Source organism: Poecilia reticulata, chromosome 4, assembly GCF_904066995.2.
Source record: "Poecilia reticulata chromosome 4, P_reticulata-male-v2, whole genome shotgun sequence".
NCBI lineage: Eukaryota > Metazoa > Chordata > Actinopteri > Cyprinodontiformes > Poeciliidae > Poecilia > Poecilia reticulata.
Window position 1 is genome coordinate 31,671,669 of NC_088833.1, and position 11,554 is coordinate 31,683,222.

At 38.3% G+C, this 11,554-nt stretch overlaps 1 protein-coding gene across 1 annotated transcript; it reads left to right on the forward strand.

Annotated features, from left to right (window-relative positions):
* The first annotated feature begins 636 nt into the window (after positions 1-636).
* On the forward strand, positions 637-6,487 carry LOC145551516 (uncharacterized). Its single transcript, XM_081606652.1, has 2 exons — positions 637-1,409; positions 5,864-6,487. Exons 1-2 carry the CDS (start codon positions 639-641, stop codon positions 5,864-5,866), a joined length of 774 nt encoding a protein of 257 aa, XP_081462778.1. The 5' UTR covers positions 637-638; the 3' UTR covers positions 5,867-6,487.
* Positions 6,488-11,554: the final 5,067 nt, after the last annotated feature.

Consider the following 11,554-nt stretch of genomic DNA (forward strand, 5'->3'; position numbering starts at 1 on the left):
TAATGTACACCTTGTTCAAGCATACGGGTGTCCATTTGTGCTCATAGCACAAGGACACTATGGCCACAGTTCTATGGTAGACTTTGTTGTTTCCCATCTGATCTGTGGCTGTATGTCTTGGACTCTTGGGTGAAGACAGGCAGAGCTGTCCACTGACCACTCCCTGGTTGGTATCCTCCCAATCATCAGTATACTTCCAGTAAAACCAGAGAGGCCCAAAAGTGTTGTGAGGATCCTGGCAGAGTCATCTGTGAAACAGAGCTTCAAATTTCACCTCTGGAAGAACTTGAACACATTTTGGAGAAAGTGGATAGAACCTCGCCCCATTGTCAATGCGGCTTATTGGAGATGTGGCCACAAGATTTTCTGTGCCTGTTTTGGGGATGACCCTAAAATCAGCTCGTAGGCACCAGAAGGGAGGGATGCTCTCAAACCAAAGATAGAGAACTATCAGGTCTTTTTGGACTGACACCCTGGAAGCAGCTGATGGATACTGGCAGTCCAACTAGCATGCAGCTTGGGTGGTCGCTAAGGGAGAAACTCGGGTGTAGAGGAAGTTCCCAGAGCCCATGGAGAATGACTTGGACAGATCGTCATAAATTGCGGTTTGTAGGTCATGAGGTTGACATAGTGGACCCATGACAAAAACAGTGGCAGGAGGCGAGAAGACTGCAGCGGATGGAGGCGGCGGACGGAGGCGAGAAGACTGCAGCGGATGGAGGCGGCGGACGGAGGCGAGAAGACTGCGGCAGCAGGAGGCGAGAAGACTGCGGCAGCAGGAGGCGAGAAGACTGCGGCGGACGGAGGCAGCGGACGGAGGCAGCGGACGGAGGCAGCGGACGGAGGCAGCGGACGGAGGCAGCGGACGGAGGCGAGAAGACTGCGGCGGATGGAGGCAGCGGACGGAGGCAGCGGACGGAGGCGAGAAGACTGCGGCGGACGGAGGCGAGAAGACTGCGGCGGACGGAGGCGAGAAGACTGCGGCGGACGGAGGCGAGAAGATTGCGGCGGACGGAGGCGAGAAGACTGCGGCGGCAGGAGGCGAGAAGACTGCGGCGGACGGAGGCGAGAAGACTACGGCGGACGGAGGCGAGAAGACTGCGGCGGACGGAGGCGAGAAGACTGCGGCGGACAGAGGCGAGAAGACTGCGGCGGACGGAGGCGAGAAGACTGCGGCGTCAGGAGGCGAGAAGACTGCGGCGGATGGAGGTGAGAAGACTGCGGCAGCAGGAGGCGAGAAGACTGCGGCAGCAGGAGGCGAGAAGACTGCGGTGGATGGAGGCGGCGGACGGAGGCGAGAAGACTGCGGCGGATGGAGGTGGCAGACCTCCATCCGACTGCGGCGGATGGAGGTCGACTGTGCGGATGGACTGCAGCGGACGGAGGCGAGAAGACTGCGGCGGACGGAGGTGAGAAGACTGCGGCGGACGGAGAAAAACAGGTTGGCGTTCAGGAACCAGCCATGCCACCAGCTGTGCAGCCTGATATATACTGCTCAAAAAAATAAAGGGAGCACTTAAGTGTTCCCTTTATTTTTTTGAGCAGTTTATATATATATATATATATATATATATATATATATATATATATATATATTTATTTTATTTTTATTATGTCAGTTTTGGTCCTCCATATAAATATAAATATATAAATAAAATAATAAATATATAAAGAATAATATATTTATCAAAATATGTATTAATGCTTTTATTTTTTAGCAAAAAAAAAATATATATATTTATTTATATACACACACAACATAATAATAAAAAATAAAGATATAAATAAAATAAATAAAAAATATACATATATATATATATATAATTTTTATTATGTCAGTTTTGGTCCTCCATATAAATGATAAATATCAAGTATCTCTGTCACTATCGCACTACATGATATTACTACTACTACTACATAAAGCTACAAAAATTATCCAACAACGAACATGAGGCAGATGAAATACATTAGTGATGCATATTTTTTTTTATTTCCTGTGAATCTTTAAATTTAATTTGTGACAGGCTGTACACTGTGATGGAGATATTTGCCTCAAACCAAACAAAAAAAAAAGGAAATGTACTAGATGGCATACATCTGCAGTTCAATGTCCAACTGGTTGACCGATAGAGTTTCTCAGTTTTGCACATGTTGATACTTTCTTCAAGCAGGATTTGGAGAAAACTACACTGCTCAAAAAGCAGTGTATAACAATAAAGTACCAAGTTGGTAACAGCGCTACTACAGCCTTGGTTAACTCCTCTCCAGCTACCCCAACACTTGGTTGTGTCTCTCTGTACCTTAAAGCACCACCCACTTTAGCAAATTTTATTTTTTTTTTCAAATTGTAATTTTCCTGAGCCAGATTCAGGAGCAAGAATGTTTTCACAAGCATTTTTCTCATGACTTTATGGTGATTCTTATGCTCGTTTTTAGACTTTTAATACTCTGTTTACTGAGAATTATGTTGAACAGGATATTATGACTAGTGTCTTAGAAAATTGCTTCGCAAATCAAACTTAACATCACGGTTTCTGACAACAGCTTCTTATTATCGCAAGGGGTGACCTATACCTGCTCAGATACCAGGCTATGGTATGTCCATACCAACGGTCCAGTCCGTTGGGCAAATTGTAACCTTTCTTAAAACAATTCAGTTGATTTATATAACACTAATTTACAATAGGTAATCTCGAGACAATTTACAAAAAAGTCATTTCCATTCTACTTAACAGTGCAGAAATTAAAATGTATCGTCAGTAAAAAAAAAAAAGTTAAGTTATCTGAGTTAAAAATGCAGATTGTATCATGTCATTGACTTGACTTGTTTATATGCTTCCCCCTGTTCAAATTACTTTTACCCTGTAATATCTGATTTGATCTATATTTTCAGGGGGACCCTGTGGAACCAACATGTACATTTGCTGCCTTCTTTTTTTTTGTATCTTTATTAATGGACACAACTGGAGTTCCATAAAGTCTCGTAGTAAAAGTCACATTAAGAAGCAATCAGAACGCCTCCTGCTGAACCAATCCTCAACACAACCATCCTCCAACATTTGCTTAACATGTCAGAGTTTTAACAAGAAAGAAAAACACAGAGAACAACCGGTGAAATTGTTACTTTATAAGTCACAAGTGTACATTTTATCTTTAGGTTTTATGTTATTGCTAACATGCTACAAGATAGTTGGTAAATAATATCACACTGAACACAAATCCTAATCATTAATCTCTACTGGATCTGCTCCTCTCTTCTTCTGCAGCTCCTGAATTAACAGGAACAACTGACGTTTGTCCGTTCTGTAAGAAAAAAAACCCAAAGTTTTGTTTCTTTTACATTGTTGTTTTTAGAGCACACAAATGATACAGTACTTAATAAATTAAAATAAAAGTTGTTCATTATATTCATTTAGCCACAAAAGGAAAGTTATTAGTTGTACTCTACAATTCAGAGGGGAAAAGGTTCTAGACATGTTAATGAGATCCAAATTTTTTCAAAGTTTTGACAAACCTTAAAGTGTCTTCAGCTCGTGGAGTTGTTTCAGTAAAGTTAGCGTTCGTGGGGGGAAACTTGCTGTCGCTGTTCTGCTCAGTCAGAAAGTTACTAATGTCAGAAAAATCTGCTGTCATGTCATGAGCTGGAAAAAAAAATCAACAAGCATGTTTGCCAAAATAGAAGTCGCATCGTAGTTTCACTTAAGACTTATAAAATAGTTTCATGATTTTGGTTATGGTTGTAGAATTTAAACTGAGGTAACACTAAACAATAAATCGTTGGGTAGATGGTGTGAAAAAGAGGAGATATTAAAGACATAAATGGCTGAAAATGCATCCATTGTTGAAAATGAATCAAACTCATGTGTAACAGTGTAATGATTCACCTCTGCAACACTTTGAGTCACCAAGCTTTATGCTTTCCAAACCATTGCTATTTGGTTAGTTTGATTTCAGAAGAGCCGATGACATTTTTTATTACAGAAACATAAACATTACTCATCTTTAAGATGACTAGAACAAGACTCACTGCGTATACTGATGGCGATGAGTTCGGCCAAAAGTAAAACATTCAGGATTCCCAAAGCCACGCCGAGGCAGAGCCTCTCTTTGGAGCTGCTCGAACCTTAAGAAAAACCTGAACCTTAGCAAAATGTAATGCAGTACATGCTAGATTTATCTGTAACATTTTTCTTACCTGTGTGATTAGATGCAGTTTGTCTAACAGGCTCCATGTTGACGTAAATTTCCTCCATCGCTTCAGAGTCAGTGCTGCTTTAAACATTGACTATAAAATCCACTGCAGTCGTGGAACTAAGTCAAAAACTGTGGGAAAGAGGTGAGATGTGTCTGGTGTTCAACATAAAAAAGTAACATATTTTAGATATAACAGTCAAATAAAGAAATTCATGAGTGCGGTTTCAGTATTATTTTCTTAAATATCGTACACAACATAAGATTCTTGAAGGTTTCAACAGTTTATAAGTTCATATTTCCTGATTCGGTTCTGTATCAATTAATATTTATTTCTCCTTTGTTTTCCTTCAGTTCAGTTAATCCTACTCATAATAAACATATTACACTTTTCTATTGATGAAGAAAATAATTGACTTTTACATTCATGCACAACTTTGCTTTCTGTCGTATGGTATCAAAAATTAAAAATAGTTTTAAATCACTGATATACGGATGAAAAATACATCTGATGTTGTGATGTTCCTGCTCCTTGTGTTCCTAAAGGGAACATTTCCTAAAGGGTAATAAATTGTTGGAGCAGGTGTATTGTTGGATGACTGTATGGACCCCACAGTTTTACGGGTCTCATTCTGTCTTGATAGCTAGTCATAGTCTTTCTCCCAGTAAATACAACTATCATCTTTGTATTTTTATTTCTAAATCCTCGTTTAACCCTATTCCTTGTTTTCTCACTCTCACTCCAGTAGCAGAAACACTGACGTTAAGAAACAACAATCCCTGAATTGCATTATCAAACTTCTATAACCGTTGGATCGAATAATTATAAAATTGTATGTATTTATTCATAGTTTAAAGATACATACTTTTAGGACTGCCGTTTAGTAAAAAGCTGGATGAGCTGTCAACTAGTGTCTAAAACTCAGGCACCATGTCTTCTGAGGGAGATCAACAGTTTGACAAACAGTTTGCTTTGTGAAGCACCGCCTCACTGGGAGGGAATCGAAAGGCTAACATGCCAATCAGGTGCAAGTTGGGCGGTTTAAAGTAAGAGAAACCAGATACTGCATTCAAAGCATGAAGAAGACCAGCAAGCAAAGCTTTCACAGAAAGAATTCTGTAGAATATCAGAGTACAGGAGATACAGGATAGAAGATTTGACTGAATCAAGACCAGAAGTTCAGACTGGGAAGCTAACTGGAACATTGCTAGCCAAGTATGTGGAGCAGCAAAATAGGTTGTAGTTACTTTAATTTATGCAAACCAATTGTCTCAAAAGATTCAATTACTGCAACATGTAAAAGATAAGTGTAGTTACATTGTGTGATTTTGGCAAACAATATTCTTAAACTCATCCAAAATATTATTCGATGCAAAATTTATTTTCGAGCTCGGTTTGCTTGAGTAGAAATGGAGTAATATCTGTGTATGTTAAAATGTTAAACATTTACCACCCAAAATTCTCACCACTTTCAAATAGTTCACTTTTTATTTTATTCTAGTTGTTGCAGACTCAACTTAAATAGATAAATTTGTAAAGCATCTTTTTTTTTTCTTTTTTAAATCCAAAAGTTTCTGCCGCTTGTTTAAGATTAGTACAAACAACAAGTTGATGAGAATTAAGTGATGTTCACTTGAACTCTTTTATTAAGCAGAATGTTTTATTTTACAGTGAGGAAGGCCGGAGTCTAGCTTTAGTAGACGGCTGGAGGCATCTGACCCGCTTCAAACTCATCTGACCCGCGCTTCAAACTCATCTGACCCGCTTCAAACTCAGTACCTGTTTGCTCTACGGCAAAAATTTGGTAAGATTAAATTTAGTCAGCTAAAGAAAGTCAGACGGTTCATTACGAGTGAAATCTCTTGAGGTAGTCAAGTTTCTTGTTTGTTCAGATCTTGCTAGTCATTTCCATAGTATGATTACTAATTAACAGTCGATTCTTTTGTGTCTAATTGCAATCTAATTATTCAGTTCACAATTGAAGTTTTATTATCAGGATTCTGCAAATAGAATATTTTCATAATATATTTCAATCATTCCTTTCATACAGTCGAAGCTCCCTAAAAAGGATACATTACCTTTCTGTGAACTATAATTTTGATTCCTTTGAGTATCATATTTTACGAAGTCTGACTGATATGATCTTCTTGAACACATACTGATGCTTCACATTGATCATTTATAAGCTTATTAGTTACAGTTACTTATCAGTTACTGTCTGTTAGTGAACATTAGTGAACAGACAGCATCAAAAGCTGTAGATACTTTTAAAGGTAACAAAACAATTTACCACATTGTGACAAACTCTCGGAGCCTGGTTGTGTAGTGAGCATGTTTTATTATTAGGTAAAGTGTAGCAATAGCAAGTCAATGTTATTATAAGTAGGACCAAGTGTCAGGAGATGTAAGTAAGTCTCTGTGAGAGGGGTAACTTGAGAAAAAAAACTAAGATTTATTGATTGAATTGTTGGTCGATAGCCAGCATATATTTGAATTTGTGCAACAAACATTGAAAGGAAAGCAAAAACTACATAAAACCTGAATGATCATTCAGTTTGATAAATATTTACATAGAGCATTATTCAATAAATCGATAGAAATCTAAGGGCTCACATCAAAACATCAAATCTAAATAAATAGAAATTGTACTAAATACTTTAATACAGACTGATGGTTGACATTGATCATTTATAAGTTTTTAGTAATGAAACCTTAGCAACTACATGTGTACTATATTTTGTTAGTGAACACACTTAAGCATGTAAGATAACAAATGGAAGGAAAGAATCATTATTGTCAAAAAACAAACAACGTATAAGTCAGAGACAAAAGCTGTACGTAATTTTAAAGGTAACAAAACAATTGTTGGAGCAACTCTTGAAGCGTGGTGGTGCAGTGTAAAAACTTTAAACTTTGGGGAGAACTGAAAGATAAATATGAGCAGTAGCCTCACCTGGGCCTGTTTAGTCCCTGTCACATATTCTTAAGAAATACATTTACAGATGAGGAACTTTTACTGAAATGTATCACACTAGCAAGTGTTGAAGAAAAAGAAATCTTTAAGTTTCAACCAACCTTTACTATTTTGGAGAAAGCATGAAGCACTGAGAAGATCAGTGTTGATTCAACAGCTGAAAAAAGACTGAAGCAAAGTAGAATTCACAATGATGCGAGGACAAATCCTGGAAAGGCAGTGATGTTAGAGTTTGTCTTTCACTTTCACTGCAGAAAACTAAAAGAGGGAGGTCAGGAGGTTACAAAGTTTCCGTATGATTAAAGTCTTTGTTCGTGGGAGGGGTGGGGGGGGGATATCCGGTCACAGGAAGGGGGGAGGGGTTTAATATAAATTAATCCTTCAAACTCCAATTAAAATTTGACTGAAGGCTATCGGAGGTCACAGGGTCACAAACGTCCTATGGGGGGAGGTTACAAAGTTTCCATAGGGGAAGGTCAGGAGGTCACAAACGTCCTATGGGGGGAGGGGGGAATTAAAGGGGGCGGGCTTTGATAACGTTTAATCCATCAAACTCGGATTAAAATTTGACAGAAGGGTGTCTATATAGTCTCTCTCCATAGTAATCTTGGTGTGCGTAAATTTGAGAAAGGAATGAAAACAAAATGCTTTCCCTGATTGTTCTGGAATTTACAAAACAGAATGATTTTGATTTTCTTAAGTGGCCTGAAGTTTTGTTTGAAGTAATATTTGTTATGTGTGACAGAACTGTTATGTGCATTTTTATTCATGTGTAAATATCAGATTTTAACTCTGCTAACACCAGTGTAAATCTCCACGGGTGGCCAGACTTAAAGACATTCAAAATAAGAAGTAGCGTTATCGTTTCTGCCAGAGATCACCAGGGTTCGTTTAAAAGATAAAAGACATGTCCCTTTGTTCAGAAACAAAGTCTTGTCACTGTAGTTCACTAATTTTTTTAGATGGCTCAAACTTACATTAAGGACTATGCCAATAAAAAACCCAGAGCTTTCTACTGTAACACTTTAGCAGATCAGAGAAATCCTCAAAAATGGCATCTTCACTTCGGGAATCCGTACCCTTCTGCTAGGACCTGAAATACATTTGTAGTAGAACACAGAGCCCGGTGTCAGCTGTACAAAGATATATGATAAATCCCCCCAACATAAATGTCAATCTCCTCCTTACAGCTCTTACCCTCTTTTTTTATATCTTTAGTTCACCTTTATTTTCTTCTCTAATATTTATTTTTATATTCAATTAAATGTTGTAACTCATTAATTCAAACACTCAAATTAATTCAAACGTAATTGCAGAAGGATTTACCAAAGTTCCTGATTTCCCAGATTTTAAAATAACATTTCTCCTAGACTCCTACAATTCAGTTTCATTCAAAATGAACTTTGAGTCTTTGTTAAAACATAATAATATACTGCTGACACAGTATAGTGGTTATGTTGTCAAGGCAGTATTTAGAACATTTAAATCTACAGTGTCATTGGTTGATAATGCTTACATTATAAATAACAACCTCTATCCAAGACCATTAAAGGTCACTTTCAAATGTAATTGTCTTAGCCACATTCCAATCAAAAGTCCAATTCTCTTGGTAAAACAAAAGTCCCTGAAAGACATTTGTTTTTACTCTGAGTGGTATACTGTTTCACCATTGTTCTTTGTGTGAATGCAGAAATAATCTCACTTTCATGAACTTTTACATTCCCTCCCTTTCCTCTTTCCCTTCTTCCCTCTGATAGAGCCACAGAGGAGAGTGAATAACATTTTTAAAAAATTAGGACAGAGGACCCTGATTCGGGGAGCGTGAGGGACATGTCACACCTGTACCCCGCATCGGTTACACCCATGCACACGTCCATTACCCAACACACCTGAATTAAATGAAGGATTGGTGCTCAGACCTCTGCAGAGCTGGAGAACTGGAAGCTGAGAAGGGACTTCAGTTCTTTGATTTGTGTGTAACGATCAAAGAGAGAGAGATGCTATTTTAGATTAACACCATCACTGCAAGGCAGGTCAAGTCAAGGTCAAGGACATAATGATTGAGATGAACTAACAACCCACCGGTCACAGGACAAACTCCCATCTCCAGAACCTGCCTTGCCCCGAGTCAAAGCAACTATGTTTACTATAGTCAAATCATAATCCAATGGATCGGCTATTCTAATTCTCCAGTTTGCTTGTTTCTGTAATGTCTCTGATAGAAAGTGAGAGGACAGAGAGAGGAGAGACATCCAGATCCAGAATAAATAGAATTTAAATTTTATTTCACAACTGCCAGAAAGGACAAATGTATTGTGTGATCATTTCACCCAACCACAAACAATGAGGGAAATCGGTTTTGTATTCCTTCTTTGAAAGATTTTCAAAAAAATCAGATAAGAGTAGACTTATAAGCAGCTTTGAGGTTGAAGGTACACATGGTGATTATAGTGAATTTCTCCATTTTCAAAACTGGATTCTGGAAAAACGTAAAAAACGGATAAATGCCTGCAGACGACCTAAGAACAGTTGAATACAGAGATCGACGGTATTAAAACACGGTGTTGGTAAAAATGTTTTGTTGTCATTACATCATTGGTGTCAGTGGCGCAAAAAGTGGGTATGCAGCGCATGCAACGCATAGGGGCGCTGCACCAGAGGGGGCGGCGCGCCGATGATGTCTTTGCATACAATTCAGCGCGCCCTTACGCTCCTTCACCTCACGCACATAACGGAGTAAATGTAGCGAGTTTTACATTTCACTTGTCTTAGTCTCGGGGGGGGAAGTGAGCGTATGTTTTCTACGCTCCTTCACCCTGACGTACCTTCCTTCAGGGGGTAGTAGGGTACCGATTTATGTTTTCGCATCCATCTGAATAATATGTAGTTGCGACCCTGATTGGTGTGAACGCACCAGTAGCGGGTTAATCAGTTGTCCAACCGGGTGACCCGTCAGCTCTTCAGTTCACCAAACCCCCCCCCACACCCAAAAAGCTCATAAACCGATTTTTTTTTGGTATTATTATTTTCTAAGCCCTCTTCTGACGCATAAAAACATGTGCTAAAATTTTTTGCTTTTTTGTTTCTTTTTTGTACAACATAATAACCTGGTCACCTTGTTACCTTTGACCTTTTGCCCGTGACGCATGGCGCAGTTGCCTCTCGCGCAGTTATATAAGTTGGCTAACTGGAGCTCAACGAAACAGTTTTTGGTGAATTAAAAAAACCGTTTTGGTGAATAAAATGGAGTAGACTGGCTACTTGTCAGATGACGGAAAACATTGAAGTATCGTTTCTGCTTCAGCACAGAGTCGCAGTTTAAGCAGAGAGGTAATGAAATACAACAGACACCGACAGGCCTCTGTGTCTGCCTTTCTCTGAAGAACTGCTGAGTGGGAGGAGACAGCCAGGTGAGGAAAAACTGTTCTTATCTATTGATTCAGTATTTCTATCATACAGACAACAGGCTGTTGTTGTACTATTAGCTAGCTGCAAGCTAACGACTTTGCTAGCAAAGCAAGATAACTAAAAAACTTCTCCCCTGTATCTTTAATATCAGTAATTCTTCAGTATCACTTATGCAATAAAGGCACATCGCCCATTCAAAACCGATCATCTCCATAATGGATATATGTCCAATCTTCTAATTTCCTTTGCTGCATAATGTCCATTTAATTTATTCTAGTGTTAGGTAAATGTATCTTGAAAGAGAATAGCACTTAAATAATTGTCCAACAAGGATATTCATTTAGAATTAAAAATAACTCACCCTGAATTACCATGATAGATATAATGAATGTAATAAATGTGTCATTAATGAAGGGGAAAAAAACTCAACCCAGACTTTAAGTTTAGGGTCTGGTTCGCAGAGTATGAAGTTAAATTTGTTTCCCAATTATTCAATGAAAAAAAAAAACTAACCTCAGTTAAGTAAAATAAAATTGTAATCAAAACTTTTGGGATTGTAATGATTCCTTTAAAAAAAAAAGTTTTGTTTAAAAGACTTTTTAATTAAATAACCCATTTTTACCAAACAAACATTTATTTGCACACATCAGAAATCTTTTGTTGTGATTTTAGGCCCTGCTCAAGACGTCATATGAGAATAACAAGCAAAACTTTGAGTCACAAACAAAAACTTAGAATAGCAAGAAAAGATTTCTGACAAGCGCAAATAAGTTTGTTTTACAAAAAAGAAAGTTAACTTCATTAGTCAAAAATGTGTGATTTACATTTTTTTTTTTTTAAAGCAAAACTTAGTAGGCTTTTCTCATGGTGGCATGCATTAACAATTAAATTTTTGCTTTTGTTTTTTCGTTTTTCTGCAGTTCCACGTTAAAGTTTGATGCAGCTCTGCTTTCCTGAATGGATCATCTTCATCTCCACTG

Excerpts from the sequence above, each read along its gene's own strand:
- LOC145551516 (XM_081606652.1), top strand. The coding sequence starts at position 639 with ATGACAAAAACAGTGGCAGGAGGCGAGAAGACTGCAGCGGATGGAGGC.